Source organism: Mizuhopecten yessoensis, unplaced genomic scaffold, assembly GCF_002113885.1.
Source record: "Mizuhopecten yessoensis strain PY_sf001 unplaced genomic scaffold, ASM211388v2 scaffold10183, whole genome shotgun sequence".
Taxonomy (NCBI): domain Eukaryota; kingdom Metazoa; phylum Mollusca; class Bivalvia; order Pectinida; family Pectinidae; genus Mizuhopecten; species Mizuhopecten yessoensis.
The window spans coordinates 35,906-49,852 of NW_018408420.1; the positions used below are offsets into that span (position 1 = coordinate 35,906).

At 35.2% G+C, this 13,947-nt stretch overlaps 1 protein-coding gene across 1 annotated transcript in view; it reads right to left on the reverse strand.

Moving 5' to 3' along the window:
• Positions 1 to 10,046, reverse strand: part of LOC110459668 (zinc transporter ZIP12-like) — a 39,948-nt gene extending 29,902 nt beyond the window's left edge. Inside the window, exon 1 of the mRNA XM_021512028.1 lies at positions 9,615 to 10,046. Within this exon, the coding sequence (XP_021367703.1) occupies positions 9,615 to 9,860 (246 nt within the window). The 5' untranslated portion in view covers positions 9,861 to 10,046. The remainder of the gene's footprint in view (positions 1 to 9,614) is intronic.
• Positions 10,047 to 13,947: the final 3,901 nt, after the last annotated feature.

Sequence of the window (13,947 nt, forward strand, 5' to 3'; positions counted from 1 at the left end):
ACATGTGTCTATTAAGTTAAAAACACAGAAAACACAATTTCTAAATATAAGAATGTATAGACAGAAAGATAAGTTTATAGATGTTGCTAGAATATAGAAGCATACGTAAATATCAAGTTTATATGTTTAAACACGAAACCGTATAAATTGTTAAGGCATTCCTCAATTTACACCAACCACGATCGTTATCGCACAACGTCCATCCATCATGCGCACAGATGTGCGCTAGCAATGATCGTCCAGCTTTTTATCGTTCGCCCATCGTGCACACATCTTGCACACATCGTTCACACACCGTTCACACACCGTTCACACAGCGTTCACACAGCGTTCACACATCGTGCACACATCGTTCACACACCGTTCACACATCGTGCACACATCGTTCACACACCGTTCACACATCGTGCACACATCGTTCACACACCGTGCGCACACTGCACATCGTGTAACTTTGTGCGATCCCACAACGTGTATATACAAAAAACCACACGAAACCACACGAAATATGAACCACACGAAACCACACGGAACTATATTAGGCTATATACAAAAAACCACACGAAACCACACGGAACTATATTAGGCTATATACGAAAAAAAAACACGAAACCACACGAAATATGAACCACAAGAAACCACACGAAATATGACGAACCACACGAATCCCGACGGTTTTATACAGGCATTTTACATCTACTCACGTGTAATCAGATCATAACCAATAAACACCAACGCATGCCGACTTGTTCACCTGCAATCAGATCAAAACCACGCCATAGCACGCCGTTTTGTTATCGTGCTTACAATTTCAGAAAGTCGCATGCCATTACATATCTCTAAGCCAACAATAATAAATCAGAAATTATGTTTGCGGTAAGTCGTAGACATTCGAATACATTATGATATGTTTTAATAACCTAGACGTGACATTTAGTAGTCCTTAATTGTAGAATATAAATGACCTGAAAGATCCTAATGCCTTTTCCATTACTCAGACTAAGATCGTGACACAACCTCAAACCGGTCGTATAACCCACCTAAGGAATGTCTTAATCGTGTGCAAACACTGACACAATATCTAGCTACGACAATCGCTTTGTCCATCCGTGAAACCCGGCAATACAACGTGACATCTGGAAATGTATGTACATGTTTTTATCACACAAAGTCGCAGGTAACCTCAGTCATGGCCCGGAGAGATATTAATATAATGTTGACAGCTGACGTCGGAAATTCAGAGGTTGATACTGTATTAACAGCTACATACATGTACGTGTTAACTTATCATCATAAACTTTTTAACAACAAAATCGAAAAGTCCTACCTTAAGATGTGTAACTATAGGACAAACTCCAGCTTACTATGTATTACATTATTTCCCCGACTATCTATTTATGGATATTGGGTATAATGTGTCGTACATGTATTATGGCGATAACTTTCTATAAGCTTTAATAATGATGTGAGTTTTAGTTGTTTATCAATGAAGTTTGTTGAAAATGAAACTGCATCTGTAGAGCGTTCGTTCTTACCCTCCTCTATTGACCTATATGGAATGCACTTCCCGATAACATAAAGTTAATAACCCGTCGATAACTAATCTTAAAAAGCTCTTGACTGCTGAAATTCATCTTGTTCCGCCTTATTATAACTTCTGCAGAAGTCGATTAAGAATGAGCTGTAGTTCTCGCTTTAGTCATTTATATAGACGATGGGTGCCACGCGATCGGTAGCCGTGATCGCTAACGTGCACAGTCAGTGTATTACTGTGTGCTATCAAGCGTGAGCTTCAGACCACTCGCTCTCCCAAGAATTTCGGTTCGATCCCCAGCGGTGGTGGAAAAAAAGAGAGTGATGTCTGATAGGGTAGTTGTTATCCCTCCGATGGCACGGTGGTTTTCGCCCCCCTCCCTCCCGTTTTTTTCATTCATATCTTTATTCCTCCATAATTGAAGAGTTACACAAATACATGTATGCATAATGAATAATTAGTGAATAAGTACAGAAATACGTGCAAAAAAAAGTATGTGACAAATAACAAAAGTAGAATTAATTCATTGACAGAAAATGTGCTGCAAATAAAGTTAATCGAGGAAAAGAGAAGTAACAGAAAACATGAAATAAAATATCAAAAATATGCTACATTACAAAACACTTGAGCTTTTTAACAACGTAGAGTTAGTATGATATGTTCAGGATTGCAGCGAACATTATTGAAATGTTAAATCTGACACTTTGATAATAAATGAGAAACAGTCCAATCTAAACGATATTAGGTCTTTTACGTTAGTAAACAACTCTTGCAGTTCTAAAGGAACAGCCCCTAGCAAAGTAGTAATAAAACAATCACGTTCTAAAGTGTCAACATATACACATACAGTAACTGGATAGTGATTCACAACTTTTGTAAGAAAAACATCCCGAAGATCTACAATATTGGGATGGCGACAATCAATGTAAGAATGTGCTAAAGCATTTTCAGCATAACAATTACATTTCAACATAAAGGTTCACAATCCGGACTAATTGTCCATAACATTGCAATTTTCTGACAAAGTAAGCCATATCGAACATTTAAAAACCGCCAGAAAAAGTTTTATAATGTAGAACAGATATCACCGATTTCAATCCTATAATAACTGTGATATTGTTTTATAATGTAATGTAGATATCACCGATTTTAATTCTATAATAACTGTGATATTGTTTTATAATGTAATGTAGATATCACCGATTTCAATCCTATAATAACTGTGATATTGTGAACATTATTGAAATGTTAAATCTGACACTTTGATAATAAATGAGAAACAGTCCAATCTAAACGAGATTAGGTCTTTTACGTTAGTAAACAACTCTTGCAGTTCTAAAGGAACAGCCCCTAGCAAAGTAGTAATAAAACAATCACGTTCTAAAGTGTCAACATATACACATACAGTAACTGGATAGTGATTCACAACTNTGATTCACAACTTTTGTAAGAAAAACATCCCAAGGATCTACAATATTGGGATGGCGACAATCAATGTAAGAATGTGCTAAAGCATTTTCAGCATAACAATTACATTTCAACATAAAGGTTCACAATCCGGACTAATTGTCCATAACATTGCAATTTTCTGACAAAGTAAGCCATATCGAACATTTAAAAACCGCCAGAAAAAGTAGAGTGGCGATGGTACTAGAGACGACATTCTCGTCTGAACAAAACGTTTCGGTAACTTTGCGATTGACATGAGTTTTATATTTTCTTCAAAATTAGGACTGTTTGATTCTTTATATAATTTACAATAAAATGAACCCCCGTTATCTGCCAAATTCGCAGGATTTCTTATCTTAACACCATCAAAATTTATTTCCGCCCCAGCACATCCGAGATTTTTCTTCTGACGAGATTTAACAAATCTCCAAAAAGAGGGTTGGTCGATTTCAGCAGTTTCAACGATGTCGTTATTAAGCTTCTGAAGATATTCTTCTGATATACGCCTGTGGACTTTGCGAAAATTACGTTTTGCATCCTTATATTTTCTCCCAAGAATTTCGGTTCGATCCCCAGCGGTGGTGGAAAAAAGGGAGTGATGTCTGATAGGGTTTGTTGTTATCAATCCGATGGCACGGTGGTCCCCCCGCCCCCGTGGGTAAAAGCTCTACAGAGCTTATGTTTGTTGTTGACAATTGTACACGACGTTACATAAAGATTATTATTATTATTATTACGGAACCTAGTTGGTAGTCCTATGTGTACTTGTAATCAGTCTGCTGAAACTACTGAAAACTTCCTCCTGTTCTGTCCGAAATACAAACAATTAAGGACTTCCCACCCTTCGTAATACACACGTTTTTCTTGTCGTATTTTCGTGTCGTCATTTCTACGATGGCTGATAGCAGCCGACACATAACAACTACAATATAAGACATTTGTGTACTTGTACACTTTTTAAAAACTGTACATGTACGCAATACAACTTCAAGTACTAAAGTCAAATATAATATAATACTTACTGTAACAAAAGTTGTATGTAGATTGTTCTGAGAGAAATAACCAGTGTTTTATACCAAAGGCAATAGCCTTCAAACTTGTGAATATGTCACATGGAACACTTTAAATTACGTATTCTGGGTTATTGAGTTAACATTATAATTCTATAAACAAATTAAGTAACTACATGTTTTTGTTTTGTCTCCAACTTTACTCCAAAAATCACATAAACATTATATGATATTTGGTATACCTCTGATTTGAGACCGTCTAGTATTGTTTGACTTCTGGGGAATCTAGTAATTTCCTTGTCGTTTATTTACCGCCGTATCAGACATGTGTGAAATATCTAGTTGATCCGAACCGTTAAGGAATGTTAATAGCACTTGTAATTGTATTGTGTACATGTTCAGTTTTTAAAAATTGTACATGCATGTACACACATGTGTTATACTGTAGTTGTATTGTGTACATCTACAGTTTTTAAAAACTGTACATGTACACACATGTGTTATATTGTAGTTGTTTTGTGTACATGTACAGTTTTTACACTCTCAATCAGACTATGAATTATTTCACCTACTGAATGGGGGCAATATAACGTATGAACTGAATACATTAGAGTTAACAGAATTTCGTATGGCATCAGTCAATCATATTTCAAAAATGCGTAATGCATATTTCGAATGAATATTCAATACTTTTGTGTATATCATTCCTAACATTATTAATTATGTATTCTTTTGTAAACTGTCCTCAAATTGATTAACCTAATCCTTTTGTGTTAACTTATTACGTTGTGCACTAGTTTTACCTTACCATCTATTTGATTTTACATTTATCATTGTAACTACATTATTCTGTTTGTAAAATCTTCTTAAAGGAGGAAATAAAGAGAATAATAATAATAACACCCGATATCGAGACTTACTAACAACTTGGAAATCTTCTTCCATACGGAAATCCTGATGTGCCAGTTAAATATAATGAGAATATTTTCGACTTTGTCCAACATTTTATCCACCAGTCGAAACGATTTTAAGTTTTAAGTTCTCAATTTTGATTACACGTATACGTGTGGTACATAATGGTACATGTACTTAACTGAATATATACATACAAACCGTCATAGTCGTGTGTGATGATACTTTTAATATTTTAAATAACACCAGGTTGCTGTTCACCACTGTATGTCGGAATACTCAGGGGTTGGAATGGAAAGTTTTCATTATATGCAATTAATTTATTGTGCGCTGAAACCTCAGTGACATGTTCAGTTCTCGACAACTGTCCATAGCCAAAATATAAACCAGTCAGTTTGTCCTCCCATGGAGCAGTTAATGTACTCCTCTATGTATTTTACCCCCAACAACACTTTCTCAGATTTTCAGATTTTTATTTCTCTCAGACATACAAAGTATGTAACAACAGGTCAATTAAACCCTTTTGCACCTCGTTCCCTTCTTCCTCCTCCATCCTCTTCTCTTCCATATACTTATATATATATATGCATGCCCCAATCGCCGTTTTACAAAAAAAGGAGTCGGATTAACAAAAATACTTTGTACTTGTTTTCGAATCCTATATGTATATCATGTTTGCATTACTGGAATATTATACCGATAATTAAATATAGTTTAAACTAAACCAATAATTAAATGAATTATGATTGGGCGACATTTGTTAAAAAAATATTACGTCCACTTGGTGGGGTGTGGCTGAGACAGTCACCTGTGGACTTGACATAGTTACCTATCATCAAACAGCGACTTGAGGTCAGGCCAAGCAAACGTTTTTATGATGTTACAAGTTCGAGTAAGTTTTATGTTGAGTATATTGTGGATAAGGTAACACTTCAGTATTACTTTACCATAAATATGTTAAATCCGTTTCGTATTTTATGTTACATATATGCAGTCATTTGCCAATAAACTATGTATCGAAATTGTAAGGAAAAGAAATATTGAGGGAAGTGAAAGACTTTATAAATTGCGAGTTGATGGAAGTGAAGGATAAATTCTATTGCAGTTGAATTTTTCTTAAATACAATAGAATTAGGAAAATATAGTTAAGCATACACTGTAATAACACAAGAAGCCCTACATGGCAAAGCTAATCGAAATAGTATCGGTACAAAGTGTTAAGGAAAAAAATATATTTGGTATATTAAAAGCGCTTTAGAGTGACTTATGTTAGCTAGATAGGGCGCTATATCAAATGTTGTATATTTATTTTATTTAGACATCTTAAATCATCGGCAAACCCTATTATTGTTTTAGCCTGAACCTTTGATTATTGTTTTATCCTAAACCTTTGATCATTGTTTTAGCCTATTTCGGTGTACGATGTAAATGTCGTCAGCCTGACTGATGAGTTTCATTAGCTAAGTGAATAAATAATCTTAACTATACACAATCTGTTTCCCTCTTCCGTCAGATATTTTAAAAGCTTTTCTGTACGGTCCAATTAATTCATTGACCTCATAAAATGTACATAAATGCATGCATATGTTTTTCACTGTAACAATACTGTGAGTCACGTGACAGAAACGTCCCACAAACAATGATACGACCGTCATCCCCACCTTAGCGCCGTCAGGTTTAGCCCGAGGACACGTGACCAATCATTCCGTAACAATAGACGCACACTGTTAACATGACGCGTGATCAGTCATTAATGACGTCACGCAAAGATAACAATAAAGATGTATAATATTTGTTTTTCTAACAAGTGAATACAGTTTACATTTCTACCAAAGATAGATAAAGAAAAAACGAATTCCACTCAGTCAACGAATGTTTATATATTTCTACCGGTAATATGCTATACTTACAATTTACAAAGTTGAGAATAACGGTTCAGGTGCATTTGAACCTAAAATCTCTGGAAATGAAAATAAGACATCCTAACCGAGGAATATTATCTTCCTCGTTGCTTAAATCAATCTGCATTCAAATATGAAATAGAATCAGCTGTGATTAATTATACGTCCAACTACATATACTACAGAAGAAATGTCTGTACGACACACGGCATGTTTGCGAACCTATCGCAATCCGCTGGTTTGTGGGATCATATAATTTAAACGTTATATTCTCATCTTTCGCTTATAGATTTACTTAGCGAAGTATGCATATATCCTTGGACAATTATATTATAATACTTGCAGTGCACAGTATATTGACTTAAGTTTTAGCACACCTGTGTTTATACGCGGTATTTCAAATGGATTGGTACCAGACTATAGAATGCATATCAAACGGTTTACGACCTCCATATCTGTCAGGAATGACATATGTCAAGGGAGATTTGCCTAAAAACGATCACCGACCGACATGACTGCAGTTAATGGACTCCCACGCTGGACGTTACGTTTATCAAATAGGTGTCATTGTTTCCTAAAATCATACAATTCCTTAAAAACAACCTAACATATTCTGAGTGTGACCACCGCCTATTTTTGAACGATGACGCGATCCAAATACTACGTGAAACAACAAGTAGTATACTTTGCCTACAAATAAATAATTATTATGTTTATGTAAATGCCGTTGCTGTCTTTCTTCCAAAAAATTGAAATGTGGTACTGAAGTGAACTTCTTCCATACCGGTATTCACTTTAGATACTTCTGAACCTATTGAAATAATCGTAATATATTGAACCACTGGCATTTCGTCTGACAATATAAGCTGATGGATGAGAGAAGGGGAATCAGTCACAACAAAAATATAATTCACGGCAATAGGGACTCGACAGCGTAGTTTAACTCATTCACACCTAAAGACACATTGAACTCTTCTAATTCAAAAGTTGGAATAGTTCATTAAGAATTTTTAGAGGTGAATGCATTAAACTGTTTTTTATTCGACATTCAACTGCAGATACATTAAGCGAAATTACAAAAAAATATATTTAAAGAGCTCCTCTAAATGTTACCTGCATATGTCTATTTTTAAAGAGAGTAGAGCGAAACTGCTTACAACTCCATTGCCACAGGTATTCGTAAGCGATCACAGTTCAACCGTTTATTTGAAATGTAAGACGTCAATATTAGACCGATACTAAGGACATCTGTATCTTTACTATCTCTAAACTCTGTAGGAAGACGATAATGTGAGCATGTCAGTTTTCGTTATTGTCATTAAATCCTAAAATACTGGCTGCCGTTAGAAAATGTCTTTAGAACTGTGGCGTATCTTAAATAAAACAAGAAAACCGGTGGAATTGATATCCCCCGCTTTCAGGACATATTATAGTAATAGAGAGAGTCCGTTCTCCTGGTTAAAACAGAACGTACTCTATCTTGAATGTAACCATTGTATATTTTCTTAATATCACATGTAAATTGTGGTTTTAACGAATAAAATCTTGTCTTGTCTTGTCTTGCCAAATGGGGTCCACTAAAAGTCGTCATCGACATTGGCCGAACCCTTAACTTAAGGCATTAAACCATGTGACCAAGTTTGTTGACAATGGGTAAACATTTGAGGTAGTTATTGCACGGAAATGAAGCGTAAAAGACAGACAATCAAACAGACAGACGGACAAACCCAAATTAATATCCCCCGTTTCGGTGAAAGCGGGGGATAAAAAAAATCTATTTATATATATATCAATCAAATACGCGAATAAAACAAGTGACATGTTGATTCGGAGATAGTTAAGAGGTCAAGTCAACATATATGAGATGTTTATGGTAGATATAAGGACCTCGGGGTCACAAATGTTTGTCTGGGTGTCTATCTGTCTGCCTGTCTGTCTATCTGTCTGTCTGTCTGTGTGTCTATCTATCTGTCTGTGTGTCTATCTATCTGTCTGTGTGTCTATCTGTCTGTCTGTGTGTCTATCTGTCTGTCGGTGTGTCTATCTATCTGCCTGGGTGTCTATCTGTCTGCCTGTGTGCCTATCTGTCTGTCTGTGTGTGTATCTATGTGTGTGTGTCTCTCTCTCTCTCTCTGTGTGTGTGTGTGTGTGTGTCTCTGTGTGTGTGTGTGTCTCTCTCTCTCTCTCTCTGTGGGTGTGACTGTTTGTCTGTCTTTCCGTCCGTCTCTCTTTTCAACAAATTGAGAGGCTTGGAAATATCTTATTAAACCATGGAATACGCTGCCCATACGGGAAACATCTATGTCTGAACTGTATGTCTATATTCCAATGGTTCAGAATATTGGTTGTAGATTGGTGTCGTATCTGTACAGTCCAGAGGACGTGTTTTGAGGGTCTGTGAGGATTTTCAATACATATAGTATACATATATATATAATATTATACAGACATGTGAGCTATACAAGATTCAGGTGCGTTACGGCTTTACTAGCATGATCGTGTATACATGTGTATCATGACAGGTTTGACAATGATTGATCAATTAACTTATAGGTAATATATGGACATGTTTAACATATACGTTAATAGTGAGTGTTGAGACAGTATGATGAAGCACACCTTTACCGAAACTTTTATATATATGTTTAAATAGATCACAACGAGAGAAAGATACATGCATCACAAGCCGAAATATCGGATTGGAATGTGCGACAAAATACTTTGTGAATAAAATAATAAAGATCAAAGGTTTACGACTTGAACACGTAGAACACAAAACATACATTGTCCGCAAAACATAATACTTACTAGTGGGTGGATACACTGGCCAGTAGCTGTTGGGGCTACAGTTGGTGTTGGACATTTAAATCTCCCAAACAATTGTAGCACCAAATCATCAAGGGCGGCCAGCGAAAGGGAAGTAGTGTTTTGTACTCGTAAAATCCTTAATACTTTATCAAACGGGTCGAATTTAGAATGTCCATGGCTAGTTTCATCCAATATAATACCACTGAACAAAGAAACAAATGTGCAGGCCAGAAGGACACCTTTCATTTTCACTGCCTGTGTTGTAAATGACACTGTTGTCTTCGACTTAATGTCAGATGACTTACGCGTTACTGTTATATAGATGTCTCCAGAGGGTGATTCACATTTACGTTACCGACCAAGGCCGTGTGCAGTCTAGCTCGTATGTGATCCACGACTGGTTCGACCGTGTGCAAAACCTTGACTGTTAAATGTGAAGCACACCTTACTAAAATGTACCACGTGACTTTGTTTTCTACGTAGGTAGAAACACCTCGGTTAACACAGATTATATCTAAGTACCTTGACACAACAACACCGTTCGACTAGAACGTGTGTTTGACAATTTAAACTTCGTTAGTGAAAGACAGGTTTTGACTTTTTGTTTACACTGTGTTTTATTTGGTGCTATCTAATTTTAGAAGTGTTAACTAACACGCTTTAATACAGAGTATTGCAGGTTTACTTTTTCTCGACGAGGAAGTAAAGTGTACAATAAACTGACTTTCAATTAATTTAGATTTCATTTGATTAAAAAATGTAGGTATTGATTCAGACATTAAATACAACTTTTACGTCATAATATTACACGATTAGAGGGGAGGTATGCGGGGGTGAATCTTACATGCGACAGAGGATAGAGAAAGAGAGGAACTACAGAATGTATTTAGATTGTTAGTGCTGGCGGCACCCCATCGTCTGACAGTCCGTGGGAAGACAGCATACATGTCCGGATAAATGAAATTGTATATATTATAAAAAGGTAATTAATTCAATGCGCCCAGTATTCACACTCGATATGCTCATGCTCTTTATGAGCTGTTGAGCTTTGTGACTCACCAGCGTAAGCCATATTAGAGGTTATAACGACAGAGCAGATATATATAAACAATATATATAGGATCTTACACGAGTTTCCATTTCATATGAGATTTATGAAACGAGTCTAAGAATTTTAGCGAACTAATTTGAAAAAATTGTGACGAGTTTCATAAAGAGCTATGGAGGAAAACTGCCCGTATTTCCCTAAGTCGGCTTTTTTGAAAGCGGAAACAAATATTGACGAGTAAATAATTTTTAGTAGTGAAAATGTATGGAATAGATATAAAACCAATTGAATATGATTTTTGAACTGTTGAGGTATTCGGTATTGTTAATATAATACAATGTACTGCAAATATAGCCTTATTCACTATACATGTATCTATGAACGTGACTTCAAAAAATACTTTCAATACTTTCCCATCCGAGGACCAACTTTTGAATAAACTTTTTTATTCCGTGATGTAATATGCAAAAACAAATCGAATGACGGAAAAGTGGTCCTCCTTTGGGAAAAATAATGAAAAACAGGGTTTATCAAGTTTCTCAAAACTGCGACAGATGTTTCTTGGGTTAAAACAGTTTGTATTTCCGTATTTGTCTATGTCCGATGTAGCCTAAAATGTAACGCAGTTAGCTTGTGACAAGGTGAGATGAACGATGTAGGTTCGAATCTACGTTCAGATAAAAAATGTTTTTAATATTTAGGCATGTGAAAATTTTCCTTAACTAAGTGATAAATATTTTTCAAATCAATGGAACATTTTATTGATATTTTAATAACAAACCTATTGATTTATCTTCTATGGAATTAGTATTTTTATTTATTTTATAAGAACAAACAAATGATGCCGAAATACAAAATATATGGGATTGTTGCGTCGGAATGAAAAAAAAGGGCAAAGGAAAAAAATGAACTGTTTTTATGGAAAAGATATTTCCGAACATGCGGGAAAATTCTTCGTCAAAGACAGTCTCAGGAAGACTGCAGCACAAAGTAAGGAGCGTAATACACGTGTAACACATGTTATTCGAAAACTTTATGTAATTTTACAATTAAACGAGGACGCGTCATCACAGTACTCAAGATTTCAAGATTTCAAGATTTATTTATTCACTCCAGACACACATTTCGTGTGTAACAGCAGGTCAATCTTCAGATACATTTCATAATGGCAGACCAACTGGAAAGATTGGTGTATTTTAAAGCAAATGCATACATACAAAGCATACATACTAGGCATAGCATAGCAAAGCATAGCATGCATACATATAGTATCATACATACATATAGTACCATACATACATACACACAACAGCACACATGCAATTCATAACATCATAGATATATATATATATAATAGCATACATACAAACATATAACAGCATACATACATAAATGTAACAGCATACATGCATACATATAACAGCAAAAATGCATACATATAATAGCATACATACATATAATACCATATATATGAAACCATACATATAATAGCATATATACACACATATAATAACACACATACATGTACCTACATACATATATTAGCATACATACATGTATACAATAGCATATACACATATAATAGCATACCTTCACACATACAAACATGCTTTGCAAAGCATAGCAAATCATACCATGCATACATATATCATAGCAAAGCATACATACATTCATGGCATACCTATATACATAGCAGACCATATTATAGAATAGAATAGCAAAGCATAAATGGCAAACAAATAAATGATTATAATATATTTATCATTTTTTTCTTGTTTAGAAAAGAATTTGCTTATTTTGCTGAGCAATGAAGAATCACAAATAGAAAACATACCTTTCACTTTGACAGCAGTTGGATTGATATAATAACAATTGGGAATGTATTTATGACGTATTTCAATTACAGCGTCATTCTGACATTGGTACAAATAATGAAATTCGTCACCTACATCTGTTGTACATAAGAGACACATTCTTTCCTGTCTTGGAACGCCTGTCCATCGACCTATTTCTATTGGCAGCCTTAAATTGGACATTCTAAATTTACATAAAATCAGTTGGACGCGCGCACTAGCTTTGGGAGAATAGACATAGCGATCCGCCATAGCTCTTTCATATTAAATCAAAACGAGTGTAAGATGCTTTTTATCACATAATTAAGATTTGTGGCATTCATTTTTGTGAGACGACAATTTTCATGCATCCTTGAAATTTAAAAAAAAGTCGTCATTTTTACTCCAGTGTGTAAGTCTGTGACGTCGTGTACTTGTCCTAGACGTGACGTCACAATTGAAACCATTGCAACTAACAACCAATCACAGGGCTGATAGGTCATATTACTCGGGTTAATACGCGAAAATATGGCATGGGTATATTTACTGGATAACACAGTACATTATTTAGAGGTTATCATAAGCCTGTTTTCATATCAGACCCCAGCTTGGCCTGTGCTACCTATATCAGACCAAAGGGCAGAAGGCCCGCGGGCCTTTTATAGGCTGAGGGCCAATATGGGGTATGATATGAAAACAGGTATGTTATAACATTTTTATCATATAATTTTACTAATGAAAAAACCCCATTAAAACAAATAGTTTCCTCCTCGTGTCGCCGTTTTTCGTGCTGTCGACAAAACTACCGTTGTCTTCCCTTTCGATGTTAACAAACCTTGCCTCTTCCAACCTTTGGTAATTTTCTTTGTCGATAAGTTCATCTAATTTAAGCATTCGTTGAGCTAACGACTCGGGTACTGCCTCCATGAGACTCCATGGTAGACGAGACCACAGGGGCCTGATAATTACAGCTATATTTGGACCTAAACTAAGGTGTTCAAAGTTTTTTTTACATGTTTTAGGAGTTTAGATCGACTTTCGGTAAAACTGACACCCCCAATGATCATATATACCCGAAACGTTATTTTTTGATTGTTTCCAATTATTTAAGTGATAGTGGAAGTTTTATGGTATATTTTCTAAAACATATTCCGTTTATGATAATTGCATTAGGTGAATGTTTTCATAATAGTCTCTTTACTTAAACTAGAAATCAGTCACAAATGATAATGTTTCGGGGAACATCTTTGTAAATTCAGCAAAAAAGACATCTGATATCAAACATAAAAAGAAATCTACCATTTTTTACTTCTAATTTACTTACCGTAAATGAGTACGTTCAATATTACATATCATTCTACTTCTAATTTACTTACCGTAAATGAGTACGTTCAATATTACATATCATTCTACTTCTAATTTTAGATTGATACACGTAAATGTATTCTCTTTT